This window comes from Cryptomeria japonica, chromosome 6 (assembly GCF_030272615.1).
Source record: "Cryptomeria japonica chromosome 6, Sugi_1.0, whole genome shotgun sequence".
NCBI classification, from domain to species: Eukaryota; Viridiplantae; Streptophyta; class Pinopsida; order Cupressales; family Cupressaceae; genus Cryptomeria; species Cryptomeria japonica.
Window position 1 is genome coordinate 120,256,587 of NC_081410.1, and position 19,730 is coordinate 120,276,316.

Here is a 19,730-nt window from a genome sequence, read left to right on the forward strand (position 1 = left end):
CATGCGTGACCCCTTAGGACAACATAGGACCCCTTAAGACACTATGTGATGGACTAAGGGGTATGTCGTTCACACTAGGATTTTATAAGGGGTCATATGCAGTTCTAAGGGGTCATGCATATGTTATAACAAATGCATGACCCCTCAGAACCACATATGACCCCTTATGACACTATGTGATCCTAAGGGGAATGTCATATGTATAGTAGGATGTTATAAGGGGTCCTATGTGACCTACTAAGGTGTCACGCATGTGTTAAAGCATGCGTGACCCCTTAGGACCACATACGACCCCTTAAGACGCTATGTGATGGGTTTTGGGATATGTCGTTCACACTAAGATTGATTTTATAAAGGGTCATATGCGATTTTAATGGGTCACGTATGTGTTAAGACACTATTTGATGGACTAAGGGGTATGTCATTCACCCTACAATTTTATAAGGGGTCATATGCGATTCTAAGGGGTCCCGCATGTGTTATAACACGTGTGACCCCTTAGAACCACGTATGACCCCTTAGGACACTAGATGTGATCCTAAAGGGAATGTCATACATGTACACTATTATATTATATGTGATCCTCTATGACCTCCTAAGAGAACGTATAGTGTCATATGTGGTCTTAAGGGGTCATGTTGTGCATGTAATAGGATGTGAAAATAGGTCACATTGTAGAGGAAATTTATTTTGTCTAATTTGTTTAAATTTGGTATCTAAATTTTCTAATGTTTATTTAAATTAATTTTTTTAACGTTTTTCTTTTTTTGCTAATGTTTTTCTAAGATCTGATTTACTACAGGGTAGTTTTCTATGTTTTTCATAACAATTTTTTAAAATGTTGAAAAAAATATACATCTATACAATTACGTAATTTTAAAAACAAATTTACACATTTCAATCAAAATATTAAATTATCAAACATTTTTCTAAAATAATGAAAAACAATAAATTATCAAACATTTTTCTAAAATGTTCAAAACCAATAACTATATATAATTATTTAATTAAAAAATTAAATTAACAAATAAATTATTTACAAATTTAATAAAAAAAGACATTATTAAACCAAACAAAGGGTTATTTTGTGCACCTGATATAACAAGGGTCGAAAACTGAAATAAGAAAGATGCTAACTGCTGCAGACAATGCTCGATGACGTGATGCTGACGACTGGTTCGATCCAACCCCCACCAGACAGAAAAAGTCAAATGTAACAATGACCTTTTAACTGTCATTTTCGATATTTATAAAATTTAAAAAAAAACCCTAACTGCCAAGGGTTCGAGCGAATGGGGGGTTCGAGCGAACCCATTAAAATATCGATATTTAATGGGTTCGCTCGAACCACCGTGTTTGCTCGAACCCAGCTGAACCGTTTGGTTCGCTCGGACTCCCAGGGGTAGTCCAAGCGAACATTTGTGTTTCGCTCGAACATTGTCAAATCCGAAATTCCCACTTTCGCCAAATTCTTTCGTTGGCAAAAGTGGGAACCAGTTTTGTGAATTCACCCAGGTTTCTTTGGTATGAGAGGACTTTCAAAAATCTTTTGAGCTATGAGAACCGCGTGAGAACCATGAATAATCTTGATTTTAGTTTTTGTCAATATTATTATATGGGAGTTTGTGCAACTAAATTAGGTTGAGATCTAAATTAGCTAACAATTATCTGCTTGGTTATTTGATAGATAAATTGAACTTAGCTCCATCTTCTCTTGATTCTAAGATTTTTAAAATGGGTAGTGCTCCTTCTCCATCACCGTCCACTGGTAAGTCTTTATTAGTTATTGTGTGAATTAAGGATCAAATTTCAGTTTATATAAAGATTTATTTTATTTTTGCAGGACCATACCATTCTAAATCCTCACCCTCTAAACCCAACAATAACTGGAGTTATAGGGTGCAATGATGCCTTTGGGTTTGTGGATTTGTATTGCTCACAACTTTATGGTTTACCTTATTTCAATTGTAGATACGATAATGAATAATTTATTTTTTAGTTAAAATGAGTTTTAAATTTTCATTAGTTATGTATACCGAATTATTATATGGTAGTTTGTGCAAATTTTTCCAACAAAATAACAATTTATTATTCATATCTCATACATAAATTTCTAAAATTTTCACATTTATTGCAAAGCTAAAACATTTTCTTCAAGGCGCCAATGTATATTTTCAACTCAATATTTGAAATAAAAATATTGCCATGGACAATGGTAGCTTCTTAATTCTAATAAACAAAAGCCATTGCATGGTCATGAGAACATATGTGGCATTACTAGGCTTTAATATTGAAGAAAAAAAATCAATGTACTGGTCATTGATTGTTTAACTGGTATGTGATTAATGAATTAATGAAACAAAGTCTCTTTGTGAAGTATGTGGGCATTTAGTGTTCTTAAAGATTGGAATTATTAAATTTCTAATGAAATTTTTGTTTTAAAAGTGTAAATTAATTATTTTTTAAAAAATGTTTATGTTTATATTGTTTAAAAATAAATAAACATGAGATATTAAGATTTTTTATCATTTGAAAGTGGAGTGGTTGAGGAAATCCACACATCTTCTCTCTGTTACTAAGATCATGATGTAATTTCCATTTTTTATGTTTTAATAGAATGAGAGTTATCTTCTAAAGATTGGAATTATTAAATTTCTCATGAAATTTTATGTTAAAAGTGCAAATTAATTTTTTTTTAAATAAATGTTTATATTTATATTGTTTATAAATAAATAAATATGAGATGTTAAGATTTTTTTATTATTTGAAAGTGGAGTGGTTGAGGACATCTATGTTTTGATCTTCTCTTCGTTACTAGGATCATGATGTAATTTCCATTTTTTATGTTTTAATAGAATGAGAGCTACACTCACTAATAGCAATTTCCCAAAAAATTAAAATAAAATAATTTTAATAAATCTTGAATAAATATAAATAATTTTAAACAAAATAATTAAATAAAAACTTTAAAAAAAAATAATAAATAAAATATGCTCAATCTCATTCATAGACTAGAATTCCCTCCCGAGTGGCTCTATTAGTTTGGGTGGCAATTTGGGGGGGGGGGGGGGGAGGAATTGCTAGATATCTTTGTATACACTTCTCAGGCTCCCCTTCCCTACCAAAGATGTGGGCATGCATATTTACAAAGGTAGAGAGAAAACTTAACAATTGGAACATGAAATTTATTTCACTAACCAAGCAGGTTTAGGTTTGTCAAAAATCTTATCCTCCTATACCTCATACTATGCTTCTATTTGGTTTTTTGCTAGCTACCAAGTTGAAAAGTAAAAATAATTATAGGACAATCTCCTTGGTCAGCTGAGACATGTAGAAAAAGAGTACATGTTGTTAAGTGGGATTGGTGTTTCTTAAGAAAAGACTTAAGTGGACCGGGTCTCAAAGACTTGAAAAACAAGGCATTGCCTTGGACACTAAGTGGATTGTCAAAGCCTTAGATGGTTCTGAACTATGGAAAGTGTTAATTAGAAAAAGAATCCATGATGCCACTCCTAGAAAAGAAAAGAAGTGGAAAAGTTTACATTGACATGATATTCTCTTTGGTACTTTTAGTGCCACCCCTTCAAGATCTGATGTTTTAAAAAGTATTTGGATAGCCTTGGAGATGTGTGGGGATAATATACACAAAACTATGGTAGTCAACATCACTGAAAATAAAATCTTTGGGTTCAGATCTCCTTGGTGGAACATTGAGTGCAAAGGCAAATGTCTCGCTCTATTACAAGGGTGCTCCAGTCATAATTGAAATAAAAAAGGTAGCACACAATTTAATAACCTATTTTGTAATAAATATGCAAAAAGTTGGAAAATCCTTAAAGCCTTCAAGATAGTAACAAAAGATCTTATATTGTTTTGATAAAGTTATTTGGCAATCTTAAGCAACTAGTTAAGATTAAAAATAATGATAATAATCTCGTGCATTTAAAATGGAAGGATGGAAGTCCTTTCCCAAATCTTAAAGCTTGCTTGCTCAATAAGATGCTCACTCAGGAAAATGGAGTCTTAGATCATGTGAACAAGTGTTGGAACATTAACTTGAACAATAAAGTCTAGACTAGAATCCTCAATGTTACTTGGTCTAATGATATTGATCCCAAAAAATAATGTTTTAGGCGATATATACTATTATAGAAACTGGTCATTAGTATGAAACCTATGAACTATTCCTTCTATGGGTGTATCGAATATTATGTTCATCTTTTTTTCCACTACAAGTTTGTTGTCTATGTTTGGTACATCTTTATGGGCAATATTATTGAATGAACTATTGGAAATAAGATCTCTTGATTTGGAATCCTAGCTTGCTAATTATGTTCATGGTTTGAGTAAAAAGGCTAATCACTTTCGACTTGTTTTGTCTACTAAAATTCTTTGGTTTTTTGTGGAAAAAGAGAAACGAGCATGTCTTCCAAGGCAAACAAAGGGTTCTTACTGAGTCTAGTCTTAGACTCACAACTCTTACTATTTTGGAAGAGATAACATTTATGTTGAAAATGTAGGTGGATAGATTCATGAAGATAATGGACCAAAAAACAACCTCATTCACAAAGATGACATTCATGATACAAACTTCTGGTGAACCGATTTAAGGAAGATTGATGAAACATTTCAGAATGAGTATATTGACTTTCGGAATTAGTATTACAAAGAAGATCAATACCGAAAAAGGCGAGAAGAAAGATAAAGGCAAGGCCAAGGAAACAGACAAAGAACGAGAACAAGATGAAGATAAGGGTGAAAAACCATAGGAGGAAAGTGTTGAAGATGTATAAATGTTTTAGATACATTATTTTTTATTTGCATATCTTAGCTATAACTGCACTTTGATGTAATATGACGACAACATAATACTAGATGTTTGGCTTTATATATTGATTGACTAAGTTTTTTTTGATATAACTTCGGTGAGATTTGATTATGTGATTTGCTTGATCATTGATATGTATCTAGACTATGTAAATGCTATTTTGGTTTGGCAATCAATCATCAATTCAAAAAATAAATAATAAATAATAATAAATTTAAAAATTCTAAAGTAAAATAAATGAACCAATTTTATATATATATAAATTAAATTTACTTATCTACATATAAATAAAACTAATAAGAACAACAAATATGCAATTAAAATCCTAAAGACAAAATATTACACTAAAACTCTAATGTGAATATCTTAAGTGCAAGTTTTGGGGTCAAATTAATTGCATTAATACATCTCTTAAAAAAAAGTGTATGCAACATTGATAAAATAGAAGATCCAAATTAAAAATCAATTAAATTTCTTAGCAGCACTACTTAAAATCTCAATGTTTGATTTCTTCAATAGTTAAAAAAAGTTCAATTTCAATGCACATAAGTAAATGGAGAGTTATTTCCTTAAGCAAATTCTTTGAGATTTAGACATTTAGATAAGCTTCTTGTTAATGTTAATGTCAACTCATTGTTTTAAGATGGAATAATATTAACGTCTTTTTAAAAAAAATTATAAATTGTAGGTAGTTATATATTTATAATATGAAAGCAAAGTTGGAGTTATTTAGGAAAACAAGTTAATATTTTTTAATTAATTTTAATTTTAATTTTTATATTAAAATAATAAAAATAATAATGTTAATTTTGAAGTAAAACTTATAAATTTTTGTCAAAGAAGATTAATTAATTATTTAATAATATATATAATTTCATTAAAATATATTATATAATATTATATTTTTTATAATATCTTATTATATTGTACCACATCTACGCTAAAAAAACTCACTTGTGTCTATTTAGGATTACAGTTTATCCTACCATCAAAACACCATCATCACCAACAAAAAAACTCAAGAGAAGCACAAGCACCAACAAACATATTCACCATGTTTAATCAAATCACTATAGAAAGCCTCAATCTTTACTAGAGCCACAAACTCATCAAACCACTCATTAAATATATCTATCAAAAAATATAAATGAATGTTCTAATATGTAAAAGATGTATTTAATTTAAATCATTACACGAGACTCCATATCTTAACAATTTTCAATATACATATAACTTCCAAAGTTTCTTATATTTATATTTAACATAATAAAAATTATAATTTGATAAAAAAATATCATAATATAATTTTATATATAAAAACTAAAATAAATAAATAAATAAAATACTAAAATGAAATAAAATAAGGTTTAAATAAATAAATAAAATAACATTTAAACAAATAAAATAACTATTAAATAATTTTTAAATAACTATAACATAATTTTAAGTTAATTATATAATTTTAAAGAATAATTTAATATGCAATTAAAAAAATCTTAATAAAAGAAAATATTATCGTTAAATTTGAAAGGATTGACGTTAAAATTTATGTGGATAACTTCAAACAAGTTTTGAACCACTAAAACAATGGTGTATGCAACATTGATAAACTAAAAATCCACATTAAAAATCAATAAAACTTGTTACCAGTACCACTCAAAAATAAATAAAATGATAATTTTAAAAATTCTAAAATAAAATAAATAAACAAAATAACTAAGAATTGATTTTCATTAAATGGATGTTTATATATATTTAAAAATAAATACAATTATTATTGACAATAACCAACATGCAATTAAAATTATAGAGAATAACTAATATGCAATTAAGAAAAAATCTTATTAAAATAGAAACATTATGAATAAATTTGAACTAATTGACATTAAAACTTTTACTAGCTTCAATGCAAATTTGGGATCTTTAAAAGAAGGTCGTGTATGCAACATTAGTAAACTAGAAGATACATATTAAAAATCAATAAAATTTCTTGTGAGGATCACTCATAATGTCAATGCATGGTTTCTTCAATAATTAAAAAAAATCAATTTCAATGAACATTAAGTAAATGCATGAATGCATAGTAACTATATCCATGAATGCATAGAGATTATAAATAACTAACATGGTATATTTTTTTCATCACCTGTCAGAGTTTATTTCCTTAAGCAAATCTTTTGATACTCTTGTGAAGAGAGTTGTTCTCAAAAGTATAAGAAGAAGAAGATAGAAGAGGTTTTGTTCCTGATTTAAAATGGAGAAGGCAATATGTGTTGGTGTTTTGGTTGTGTTATTGTTTTGTGTGGCTTCTGGAGATTTGCAAGGAGATGAAACAGAATGTGCATCTACTCTACAAGATCTAACACCTTGTATTGGATTTTTGGAAGGGATGGGGCAACAACCTACAAGCGATTGTTGTAGCAATGTTAGGCAAGTTCGAGTTAGCAATCCAAGGTGTTTGTGTCTTTTGATAAAGGATATATCTGATCCTTCTGCAGGGCTTGCTCTTAACCAAACACTCATTATTCAAATGCCCACTCTCTGTCAAGTCATAGGCAAACTCTCCGACTGCATAGGTTTGTTTCCAATTCTCTCTATCTTTTAATATTTTAAATCTCAGGTTTGATTGTTTGTTAATACAAATCTTTGTTTCTAAGTAGCTTTGGAGTTTAGCTTGAAGTACTTTTTGGACCCATGGATTCTTTTTGAAGTATATGAGATTAAAACAATGGTTGAAACAATAGAAATGCATTGTTTTTTGCAGACCCCAACAATAAGAAGGTTTCCTTTTAATGTCATAAATTTTTTTACATTATCTTAAGCATTGGGTCCCAAACAAATCTCATTTCTTTGTGTTGCATTTGTCATGACTACTTCATGCTTTCTCATTTGGCTAATGTACCAATTCGGTGATTTTACCTTAAGAATATCTACGGATTTATTCTCTTCTGATCTATGAGAATCGTGAATGATCCTAGTTTGAGTTTCTATGATAAGTAGGTTGAGATCTAAATTAGCTAACAATTAAGTGCTTGACAGATATTTTGAACTTGTTTCCATCTTCTCCCGATGCCAAGATTTTTAATATGGGTAGTGCTCCTTCTCCATCTCCATCACCTTCCACTGGTAAGTCTTTATTAAATATTGTGTGGATCAAGGATTAAATTTTAGTTCATGTAAAAGTAAATATTGTGTGGATTAAAGATTAAATTTTGGTTCATGTAAAAGTATATTTTATTTTTGCAGGATCGTCCCATTCAAAATCCTTGCCCTCTAAACCCAACAATAATTGGAGTTATAGGGTGCAACCATGCCTTTGGCTTAGTGGATTTGTATTGTTGACAATTTCATGGTTTACCACATTCCATTTGTAGATAGGATCATGAACCATTTGTTTTTGACTTAAAAAATTAGTTCCAATTTTCATTAACTATGTATACCCAATTATTATATGGAAACTTGTGTAACTTTTGCCAAGAAATAGCAGTTTGTTATTCATATATCATACAATAATTTTTGAATGTTTTCTCATTTATTGCAAATTTCAAGGTGGCAATGTATATTTACATCAATATTTAAAATAAAAATAATAATATATCTAAGTTTGTTTAACTTTTGCCAAGAAATAGAAATCTATTATTCATATATCATACAATAATTTTTCAGTATTTTCTCATTTATTGCAAATTTCAAGGTGTCAATGTATATTTACAACTCAATATTTGAAATAAAAAAGTTGCAATGGACAATAATATATTCTTAATTCTAATAAACAAAAGCCATTGCTCATAAGAGCTTATGCAATATTAGTAGGCTTTATTAGTAATTGATATTGATTGTTTTTAAGAGAAAAACAATTATTCAATTATATGAACCTGAAGTGTTCTTAAAGATTAAAATTATTAAATTTTAATAAAATGGAATCTCTATATATTTCAATTAAAAAAATAAAATAAAAATTCACTATTGAAAAAGTGGACCACCTATTTTATCAAACTAAAAAATTAAAAAAAATAATGTTCATCAGTGAATCCATTATGAAAATACATTAAGCGAACCGCAAGAACAGTCAACACAGTATCGAATGCACCATATTGGAATTTTAGAAATTAAAAAAAAAACTTAAAAACTGTTCAGAATAGGCTTATCATTGAACATGCGTAAAATAGCACATTGAAGGCCTGCCATTTTCAATTTGAAGGATAAAATGAGACATCGATATCTAATTACAGTCAAATGTAATGCCGATTTTTATAGTTGTGAAAGTAATTTTAAGATTTTAATGTTTGAGTTTAGTTAATAGTCATTTTATTTACAAGTTATTTTGACAAGTTTGTAAAAATAAATTTTGTATTCAGAATTTTTAATTAATATGTTCTTTAAAGTAAGGGAATGGATTAAATTTTTCAATTATAATTTTTTCAACTTTAATCTTATGAAATTGTGTATGTTCTGTTCCATGAATTAGAATATTATGAGTAAGCTTACAGAAGTTCTTTTGGTTAGGCTGTCATGAGTAGGGATATCCAATCTATTAAAGTCACCCAAACGTTGCACCTGGTCCAATTGCGCTTACAAAGATTTGAACTTTAATAGATGGTGCAATCAAAAAACACATCACCATTTTCACCACTTATACTTAAAAAATTAGACTACAATCCTCTAACAACTATACTATTAATAACAAATAAAATTCTACTATTTTAATCATAAACAAATTACTATCCAAAGACACAGAAAAACAACAAATTCTTCGCCTGTCCGTCTCTTTTATTCATGTTTCTTGTGAGTGTAATGCTATTGTCAACTGTTTGACGGAATAAGCTTCTGATATTGATTGTAGCTGGAATGATATGGATCAGGGATCTCACTTTTGAACCCATTCTTCACAACTTCTTTCACTCCTTCATCATGATATGGGCTGATAGTTTTCTTGTGTTCTAGTAGTCTTAATTTTGTTTTTCCAGTTTTCTTATAAGAAATAATAGGAATGAATCTGTCGTAAACTTTCTTAAATTTTATTCTCTAGACTGCTATGGTTATATGAAAATCTTTATATAACTCTTTCAACTTTCAAGCTATATATATATTTAAAAACTTTATAATACACTGTTACAGAGCAGCTGCTACTTTTCATTGTTTTTTTTTGGTTCCCTCCTCTCCTAATTCTGAAATAATATTTCCATGACCATTAACCAATATAAAAGACTGAATCAATTTTTTAGATTTCTCAACAATTCTATGAAATGGATTTTGTATAGATTAAGCATAAGCATTAATTGTTTGTTACAGTATGAGAGTTGACAATTAATGCTAGTGACAAATGCAACAGACAATAAAGTTGTGGTGATTACTCTTAAAAAAATGTTAAGAGCCACGTAAATCAATCTTGAGTCGGGGAAGATTTTCTCTCAGCTTTTGAAAATCTTGACCACTCTCTGTGAGCCGATCTTGCAATCTTATGCATCTATGTACAAACAAATACTGTAAAACATTGAGATGCTCCAATCCCTCTGACATCTGCTTTACTCTATGCAAATCTTCCAAATGCAACTCTTTTAGCATTGGCATCGCTCCTTTGTGTAGCTTTGGTAATTTTTCAAGTTGTGTAAACCGCACAATGTACAGTTGTTCCAATTTGGGAAAACTCTGTATCCTACCAAACTCACTGGGAAACTCTTTGCAGAGTCCGTTTTCACAAAGTAGCAGATATCTTAAATTGGGTAATTTATCCAGCCTTGGGTACTCAATACAATCACAACCAACAAGGGTAAGTGACAAAAGGTTTGCAAAACTGCATAGAAAATCTGAGGGAAGGTAGTGAGTTAATTTCATTATTTCAAGATCAGTCATATTCACCATGTCGCCAGGAAGATCTGTTAAGAGATACTCGTTCTGATTTGCTAAGCTGAGCCGCCGCATCTTGTGCATACCACCAAATACACCCTCTGCAATTATTTGCCCTTCATATGCAACTGTCATGTAGGCTTTCAGCTCTCGGAGCTTTGTCAAACCCTTTAGATCCTCAAACCTCAATGCATTGCCTCCCAACAAATCATAGTCTCCCACCTTGAGAATCTGCAGAGATTTAAGCAGAGAAACTCCCTTAGGCAGAAGTTTTATTTCACCGATTGTGGAGAAGTCCAAATGTGTTAAACACTTGAGATGACCAATTCCCCAAGGAAGCTTTTCCATATGGCAATAACTCACATTTAAATACTGCAAATGGTGAAGATGGGTGATGGATTCTGGTAGCTCCTCTATCTTTGTTCCTTCTACATTTAGAAACCTTAAATGTCTCAAAATCCCGAAATTGTCTGGTAATGCTCTGATCATGGTATGACTCAAATCTAGGACTCGCAAATGCTGCAGATGGACAAAAAATTTGGGAACAATGTGTGTAAGATTTCTATTACCTGCAATGAGTAAGGTGCGAACCGATTGTAATCCTGGGTTGGTTTCAGGCATGATGGTCAATCCATTTTCCATCATAGAAATTTTGTGTGCAATGGCTTTTGTCTATTAGAATTAAGAATATACTATTGTCCATTGCAACTTTTTTATTTCAAATATTGAGTTGTAAATATACATCGACACCATGAAATTTGTAATAAATGAGAAAATATTCAAAACTTATTGTATGATATATGAATAATAGACTATTTCTTGCAAAAGTTACACAAACTTCCATAGAATAATTGAGTATACATAGTCAATGAAAATTAGAGCTCATTTTAAGTAAAAAACAAATTGCTCATGATCCTATCTACAAATGGAATGTGAAAAACCATAAAGTTGTCGACAATACAAATCCACTAAGCCAAAGGCACGGTTGCACCCTATAACTCCAGTTATTGTTAGGTTTATAGGGCAAGGATTTAGAATGGGACAATCCTGCAAAAACAAAATATAATTTTATATGAACTGAAATGTAATCCTTAATCCAAACAATATTTAATAAAGACTTACTAGTGGAGGGTGATGGAAATGGAGAAAGAGAAGGAGCACTGGAGATTTCAAAAATCTTGGCATCAGGAGAAGATGGAGCTAAGCTCAAAATATTTATCAATCAATCAAGCGCTTAATTGTTAGCTAATTTAGATCTCAACCTACTTATCATAGAAACTCAAACTAGGATCATTCACGATTCTCATAGATCAGAAGATTTTTGAAAGCTCTCTCATACCAAACAAAAACTTTTCTTGCCGGGTGGTTGCTAAGTTAACAATTTTCCGTGAAGTAGAAAATAAATCCTTGGAGATTCTTAAGGTAAAATTATCGAATTGGTACATTAGCCAAATGAGAAAGCATGAAGTAGCCATGACAAATGCAAAGAAAAGAAGTGAGATTTCTTTGGAACTCCATACTTAAGATGATGCAAGAAGTTTTATGACATTAAAAGGAAACCCTCTTACTATTGGGTCCCCTAATCTACAAACAATAATGTGAGGACAATTTTAATGAAAGTTTTTATGTGTCTACACCTCTAAGTTGAATTTCAGCTGGAATATAGAAACTATGAAGCTAAACAATTCTATCCAAACAAAAAAATTGTCAAAGAGATGAAGGTTGGTGTATGGTGAGCAATGATTGGTAAAAATCCTAATCTCAACAGGTTTCAACATTGTTACCATATAAAATGTAAGGAAAAACTATCCCAAATAAACTTGATCCTAAACATGAATTTTCATCAAGTCTCCTTAGTGAACTACTTTTTTATATTAAATATAGATAGTGTTTACAATAGTTAGAAACGTATTCACCTCATCATCTTTCGCTTCATTGACAGAGTCAATCATGATTTCATCTATTTAGTTTAATAATAATTTAATTTAATTATCTAGATATCCATTGATTTTGTGTGGTATGCAGTGCTTTGGCTTAAATGGGTGGTGTTGTTGGCTAGAGATTTCTTGATATATAGTTGTCTCAAAAAGTTATGTTGAGAAACAAAATAATTAATATTATTAATTTAATTATAATTTGTTTTAATAATTATAAATAATGAATAAAATATATTTTAAATTTTAAATTCCAATTAAAAATATATTTATATTATAATTTTTTATATAATAATAATTATTAATTATATTCGAATATATATTAGGTATGTTAAAAGATATATTTGAAATATTTGTAGATTGTAAATAAATGAAGTGTGATATATTTTTGTTTTTTTCGATATGATAATTGAAATCTTGGAGGAAGCATAATTTTCAATAGTGTGAGGTTTTGATTGATTTCAATTTATAGTTCTCATTTCCTTGATTTTTTGTCCAACACTTCAGGATGAGATAGCAAGTTCCTTGAAGCAAGAGAATCTCCTTACTCTTGCTTATATCTTAGCTCTAGGGTTAGGGGACTCAGTTGTAGGTATTATGATAGTTTGTATTTTTTAATTTGGTATTATGACTCGTGGTTATATATTGTCATATGATTGTTATAAAACTAAAAAATTTCATGTAGAACTCTACTTATCATTTATGTACCAAGAAATCAATCTGTATACATATATTTAGTCTCTATTCATGCAATTAAATTTGTTTTTTTCATCCACTACAATCTATTTGCCCCACTTTTTGGAATCTAAATTCTATAGAACAAATATTGTTGATGAACACTTTTGAGGAGTTTGGTGGGCCAAGATCTTCTTCTTTGCTCAACCCCTTGAAGATCTAATTTTACAATTCTAGAATAAGGATTGAAGAGATGACAAATAATTATGCACAAGATGCTTTGTCATGTGTAACTATTGACATCACATGTTGGTGCAACGCTTTAAAGATAATACAATTTGTGTTGAAAAACTAATATGCAATGAAAACATTCAACCTATGACACTATTGTATTTAAAAGTGGGTAAGAAAACATGCATCATTAATTTTACTTGCAATCCTCACTCCATTAAATATAACGCAATTTTTGTTGCATCTTATAGACATCTAATCTATGACAATATAACTTATTATTTTGATTGCAAACATTTACTAATTAACTTCCATTTTAAGTCTAATTATCATAGCATCTAATAGTAATTGTAAGTAAAAAAAAATCTATTGACTTCAACAATTCCTTATTCTAAATTGAAGTGATGACCCAAAAAATTTTACATACGGTCGTTTAATTGTAAGTCGCCATCAAATTAAGTCACTTTTACTTTTCCACATAAGGTTGTATGATATAAGATATGACTTTTTTTAAAGATACATCTTACAAAAGGCATCTCTATTTGCGAAAGACACTTGATTTAATGGCAAAGTTCATGTTGTAGGCATCTAAATGATAATGACTTCAAGTCCTCTTCTATTTAAAAACAAAAAAAAAATGCATATATATTCTTATTGTGATTAGACCTCTCAATTAAAACCAACCTTAAAAATCTACTTCATAATATTAACGTTATTACAAAAATTCCAATATTTTCCAAGAGATATAGCTCCTCTTTCTTTAATAATTCACATTCATATCATATTGCTGAAAAAAAATTCCACAAAATTCCGAACATCTAACCTACTGAACGTTGACCAGCTCTTTACACTAAGCTCTACCGTGTGGGAGTAAAAACCAAAAGAAATCATACAGAGGCCCTGAAACCCTGCCAAAAAATCAGATTCTCATCCGCTTTTATTACTGAATTCAGATCATATAAAGCAAGCGAAAAGGAAAAATATGACTGATGCCATTGTTCAAATCGTTTTAGATAGACTGACATCTATACTTTTACAGCGTGCATCTCTTGTGATTTATTTCAGGGAGAATTTGGAAGAGTTAGTTGATTGGCTCAAGTATATCAGGGCACTCTTGATTGATGCAAATCGGAGGAGTAGCCAAGAACAGGCTCTTAAAATTTGGCTATGTGACCTGCAAAACGTCGTCTATGACGCCGAGGATCTGTTTGAAGATTGCCAATCTATGACAGTCACTCACCATGGCTGCCTCTGCATCAGCCCAGCTCGCCTTCTCTTCCGCTACCGAATGGGGAAAAGGGTAAGCCAGTTAATGAGTAGAGTAGATACACTCAAAAACCTCTCTCAAGCTTTCAATCTTGCAACAATTGCCTATTCAGATCTGCACCCATCCTCCATTAATGAAGTACAAGTTAGCTTGCAAAGGTCAATTCTGGTGCGCGACACATCGAAAATTGTAGGGTTGGATGACAGCATTGATCTAATTTGCAGTTGGGTATTGGAAGAAGCCAATTCTTCACTCATTACTGTTGTTGGTATGGGTGGGCTTGGTAAAACCCTGCTTCTTACTCAGGTTTTTCAAAGAGCGCGGGAAAACTTTGAAATTTGGGCATGGCTAACTATATCTCAGAATTACTCTGTTAAACAAGTACAGGAGAGATTGGGTAGAGAGTTGAAGCTTCCTGACATGACAAGTTTAAGCGTGGAAGAAGCCAGAAATTGTATTTTCCATCATTTGAAGGGAAGAAGAAGCCTTATAGTGCTAGATGATGTCTGGAATGGGAGACATTTGCTGCATTTCCTTGGAGTGCCGGAAGAGGATTGCTGTAAAATTGTAATCAGCACACGCAACAGGAAGGTAGTGGAGGGCATGAGAGAGGACTATAAGATGTGTGCAATGCCACATTTATCAGACCAAAATAGTTGGAAATTGTTTTGTCTCTACGCTTTTCCACAACATGATGGCTTTCCCCCTGAGGAATTGCGAGATGTGGCTGAAAAAATTGCAAGGAAATGTGCAAATCTGCCATTGGCAATCAAAACAGTAGCAGCATCCATGGCCACAAAACTGCTTCCCAGTGAATGGAACGATGTACTGCTTCGCCTCAGCCAGATGGATGACATTGGGGAGGAAGTGATGCCAGTTTTACAGATAAGTTATGATGAATTGCCTTCTGATGTTAAGCTTTGCTTTCTTTACTGCTCTGCATTCCCTGAAGACTGTCGCATAGATTGCCAATATTTGATCAAGCTTTGGATTGCAGAGGGGTTTGTTCCCAGTGATTTGAAAAGAGAGGCTTTAGATATAGGGCGTGATTATCTCAACCTACTTGTTAGCAGTTGTCTCATTGAAGCCTTCCATGTTGATCAAAGGAGAAGAATTAAGTACTGTAAGATGCATGACCTGCTTAGGGATTTCGCTCTCAGAAAGTCAGAGGAGGAGATGAAATGTGTCTTCAAAGCTGGAAACGAGTTAAATGAATTTCCTCTGCAATATTCCTGTGGGCAACGCAAAATTTCTCTGATGGAAAGTGGCTTGACCGTCATCCCTGAAAGCAGCCCAGGATTACAATCTCTTCGCACCTTACTCATTGCAGGTAACAGAAATCTTACACACATTGTTCCCAAATTTTTTGTCCATCTGCAGCATTTGCGAGTCCTAGATTTGAGTCATACTATGATCAGAGCATTGCCAAACAATTTAGGGATTTTGAAACATTTAAGGTTTCTAAATGTAGAAGGGTCAAAGATAGAAGAGCTACCAGAATCCATCACCCAACTTCACCATTTGCAGTATTTGAATGTGAGTTACTGCCATATGGAAAAGCTACCTTGGGGGATTGGTCACCTCAAGTATTTAAGACATTTGGACTTCTGTACAATCGGTGAAACAAAACTTCTGCCTAAGGGAGTTTCTTTGCTTAAATCTCTGCAATTTCTCAATCTGGGAGACTATGACTTGTTGGGAGGCAATGGGTTGAGGTTTGAGGATCTAAAGGGTTTAACAAAGCTCCGGGAACTGCAAGCCCACATGACAGTTGCACATGAAGGGCAAAGAATTGCAGAGGGTGCATTTGGTGGTATGCACAAGTTGCGGCGGCTCAGCTTAGCAAATCAGAATGAATATCTCTCAACTGGTCTTCCTGGGGACATGGCAAATATGAGTGAACTAGAAAAGATAAAATTAACCCGCTACCTTCCCTCAAATTTTCTATGCAGTTTTGCAAACCTTATATTCCTTACCCTTGTTGGTTGCCATTGTGTTGAGTACCCAAGGCTGGATGAATTACCCAATTTAAGATATCTGCAACTCTGTGAAAACTGTGAAAACAGACTCTGCAAAGAGTTGCCCAGCGAGTTTGGTAGGATACAGAGTTTTCCCAAACTAGAGCAACTGTACATTGTGCGGTTTCCACAACTTGAAAAATTACCAAAGCTACACAAGGGAGCGATGCCAATGGTAAAAGAGTTGCATTTGAAAGATTTGCCCAGAGTAAAGCAGATGGCGGAGGGATTGGAGCATCTCAATGTTTTACAGTGTTTGTTTGTACACAGATGCATAAGATGGCAAAACCGGCTCACAGAAAGTGGTCAAGATTTTCAAAAGCTGAGAGCAAACCTTCCCCAACTCAAGATTGATCTACGTGGTTCTTAAACATTTTTCTAAGAGTAATCACAACAATTTTAGTGTTTCTTAAATTTATCTATTAGCATTGCATTTCAACCCTTATACTGTAACAAATAATTAATGCTTATGCTTAATCTATACAAAATCTACTTTATGTTTTAAAATTGTTGAGAATGTTTTTAGCCTGCTAACCCATGTCTCCATGTCACTGTTTAAGTGTTTTATTTGGGGGTTTAAGATTTTTTTTTTTTTTTTCAAGTGGAATAGTTACTATTCAAGAATTGAAAATAGATCTTGGAAAAAGAGGGCGTAAAATAAGCATCAACTTCATAAATTTCTTTTCCTTGTTTTCATTGGCTTTCAATTTTTTACTTAAGCAATTACATACTTTTGAGATGATTCTTTAAAAATAAGCAACGAAATTAAATATTCATGGGACCACAAATTACTCATAAAACAATTGATTGATTTAGCTAGCCAAAATAAGTTAAATCGCTCCATGAAGACCTACTCTAAGAAAGCTAACAAACTAATTTAGAATTTTATGTTGGTTGTGAAATATTATTTCAGAATTAGTAAAGAAGTAGAAATGAGAATTAGCAGCAACTTTGTAACAGTATACAACAAAGTTCCTACGTATAAAATTAAATTTCTATTTGTTGTTTTATTTTGTGTCTATTTGTGAACATTACTGTATGATTATGCTTGGATGGACACATTCCTTAAATTGAAGTTTGCTTCGCCATGTTGCCAACGCCTACACAAAACCAATGCAATATGTAGAAGAAACACCACTATCCACCATGAATTCAATGAAAATGATGTTTATTTACAATTTTTGCCTTCTCCTCCTACTCTATTTTAGCTAATTGCTTGCTATCTAATGTCTATTAACCCTTACAAATGAGAGAGTGGAGCCTTATATGGTGTTCTCAATACAATTGAATGGCCAGGATCAAATCCACATTAATGGCCAAGATTACAAGATAGAAACTTTAATTTGGGTTTGTTACACCCATTCCATAACATTTAATGCATGACCAATAATAAAATTGCAATTTAAATAGGACACGCGTCCTTCTTTGAATTTTGACCAATGAATGATGAGGTTAGGTACTTCTAACTTTGCGCTTCCACATGTGGTAGTTATCCTCTTCATTGGATGAGTCAAGTGCATTGAATTTGGATGATTTGACTTATAATGATGTGATTGGGTTGTTGATGACTAAATGCCACTTCAGCTACAACTTGTAGATCATCGCAAAGAAGAGTGTGATTCGGGCAGTATCTCTTGACACTCAACATTTCCAAGCTTCATGATGAATATGATGATGGTGAGAGATATCCCCAAATTGTGTCATTCATTTGATTTGATCACTTTCACCTGTCCTTCTTTATACTTGGGAATTCACCTTTGTTTGTTTCACTTTGAATCATTAGACCTAAATTTCTTCACTTGAATCCTTTGTCTTGGATTACTCTCTTGTTGTACTAACAACAATAGTTATAGGATTCCTTCCTTATGTTGATCCTCACACTTACTACGGTGAGATGTTATTTCCTTGATTCGACATGTTGAAGTATGAATCTAGATGTTGTAAGTGTTGCCCTCTTTATGCGGTGGAAAAGTTCTTCATTCCATGATCCACGTCCTATATCCCTTGCTTGTATCAAACCTGGAAAAACAAGGAAAGAACCCCAAATTATGATAGTGAACATAACCTTAAGTAAGTAAAAATGCAAAATAGTCACAAAATTCACTTCATGAAGCCCTCCAAAATTTGGAAATGACATTTTTCACTTGAAAAATTGAAGTTTCAAGTTTGGAAATGGTGATGTTTTTGGTCTGATTTTCATTATTTATAGGTCTGATTTCTCAATTTTGCAATTCTAATTTCACCCAGATCTACCCTTGGTCGTGAATCTTGACTAGCCAAGGAAAAATGGCATTACTGCAGTGGATTTGAGATAGTGAAGGAAGTACTTGTTGATGATTGTCGCAGATTTTGGGGGGTGAGGGAAGTTCTTGAACATGGTCGTGGATTTTGGGGGGTAAGGGAAGTTCTTGAGGATGGTTGTTCAACTTCAACATCAAGATCTCCTCACTCAATTCATCAAGGCATCTTTATCCTCATTCATCAAGGCAATTTCATCATCACCCAACAAGGTATTGAGATAACATTACTCATCATTGCCTTTCAAAACTCTTCAAGCATTTGACCTTCACAAGGCATGGATCTTAGCAAGTCAAGGAAAAAAGCATCCTAGGCCGGGGATTTGAGGGGGTAAGGGAATAGATGCTACCTTGGCCATGGATTTGAGGGGGTAAAGGAAAATCCCTTACTTGCACTTTGAGTTTATCACTTCATTTCTTCCACCAAGTGTAGAACAATTTGCTCATAAGGTTGAATTGGTTTTTTCTTCCTCTTTCATCATAACTTAGACCTTGGTTGATCCTCATCAAACATTTTATCTCAATTGATTGATCTTCTCTCCTTGATCGTTTCTCGCTTCTACGCTCCAACCTAAGGATGTCTACTTTCTTGCTTGACTACTCATCACACTTAAGACTCATCTTTGACCTAAC

At 32.0% G+C, this 19,730-nt stretch overlaps 3 protein-coding genes across 3 annotated transcripts; 2 read left to right on the forward strand and 1 right to left on the reverse strand.

Moving 5' to 3' along the window:
- The first annotated feature begins 6,988 nt into the window (after positions 1-6,988).
- On the forward strand, positions 6,989-8,326 carry LOC131856172 (non-specific lipid transfer protein GPI-anchored 14-like). Its single transcript, XM_059207604.1, has 3 exons — positions 6,989-7,404; positions 7,868-7,954; positions 8,075-8,326. Exons 1-3 carry the CDS (start codon positions 7,083-7,085, stop codon positions 8,200-8,202), a joined length of 537 nt encoding a protein of 178 aa, XP_059063587.1. The 5' UTR covers positions 6,989-7,082; the 3' UTR covers positions 8,203-8,326.
- A 1,869-nt stretch (positions 8,327-10,195) lies between these two features.
- Positions 10,196-11,317, reverse strand: LOC131876521 (uncharacterized). Its single transcript, XM_059221944.1, has one exon. The coding sequence runs from the start codon at positions 11,315-11,317 to the stop codon at positions 10,196-10,198; it is 1,122 nt and encodes a 373-aa protein (XP_059077927.1).
- Positions 11,318-14,324: 3,007 nt separating this feature from the next.
- LOC131856046 (disease resistance RPP13-like protein 4) lies at positions 14,325-17,249 on the forward strand. The gene is made up of 2 exons (XM_059207218.1): positions 14,325-16,112; positions 16,254-17,249. Exons 1-2 carry the CDS (start codon positions 14,498-14,500, stop codon positions 17,168-17,170), a joined length of 2,532 nt encoding a protein of 843 aa, XP_059063201.1. The 5' UTR covers positions 14,325-14,497; the 3' UTR covers positions 17,171-17,249.
- The last annotated feature ends 2,481 nt before the right edge of the window (positions 17,250-19,730 follow it).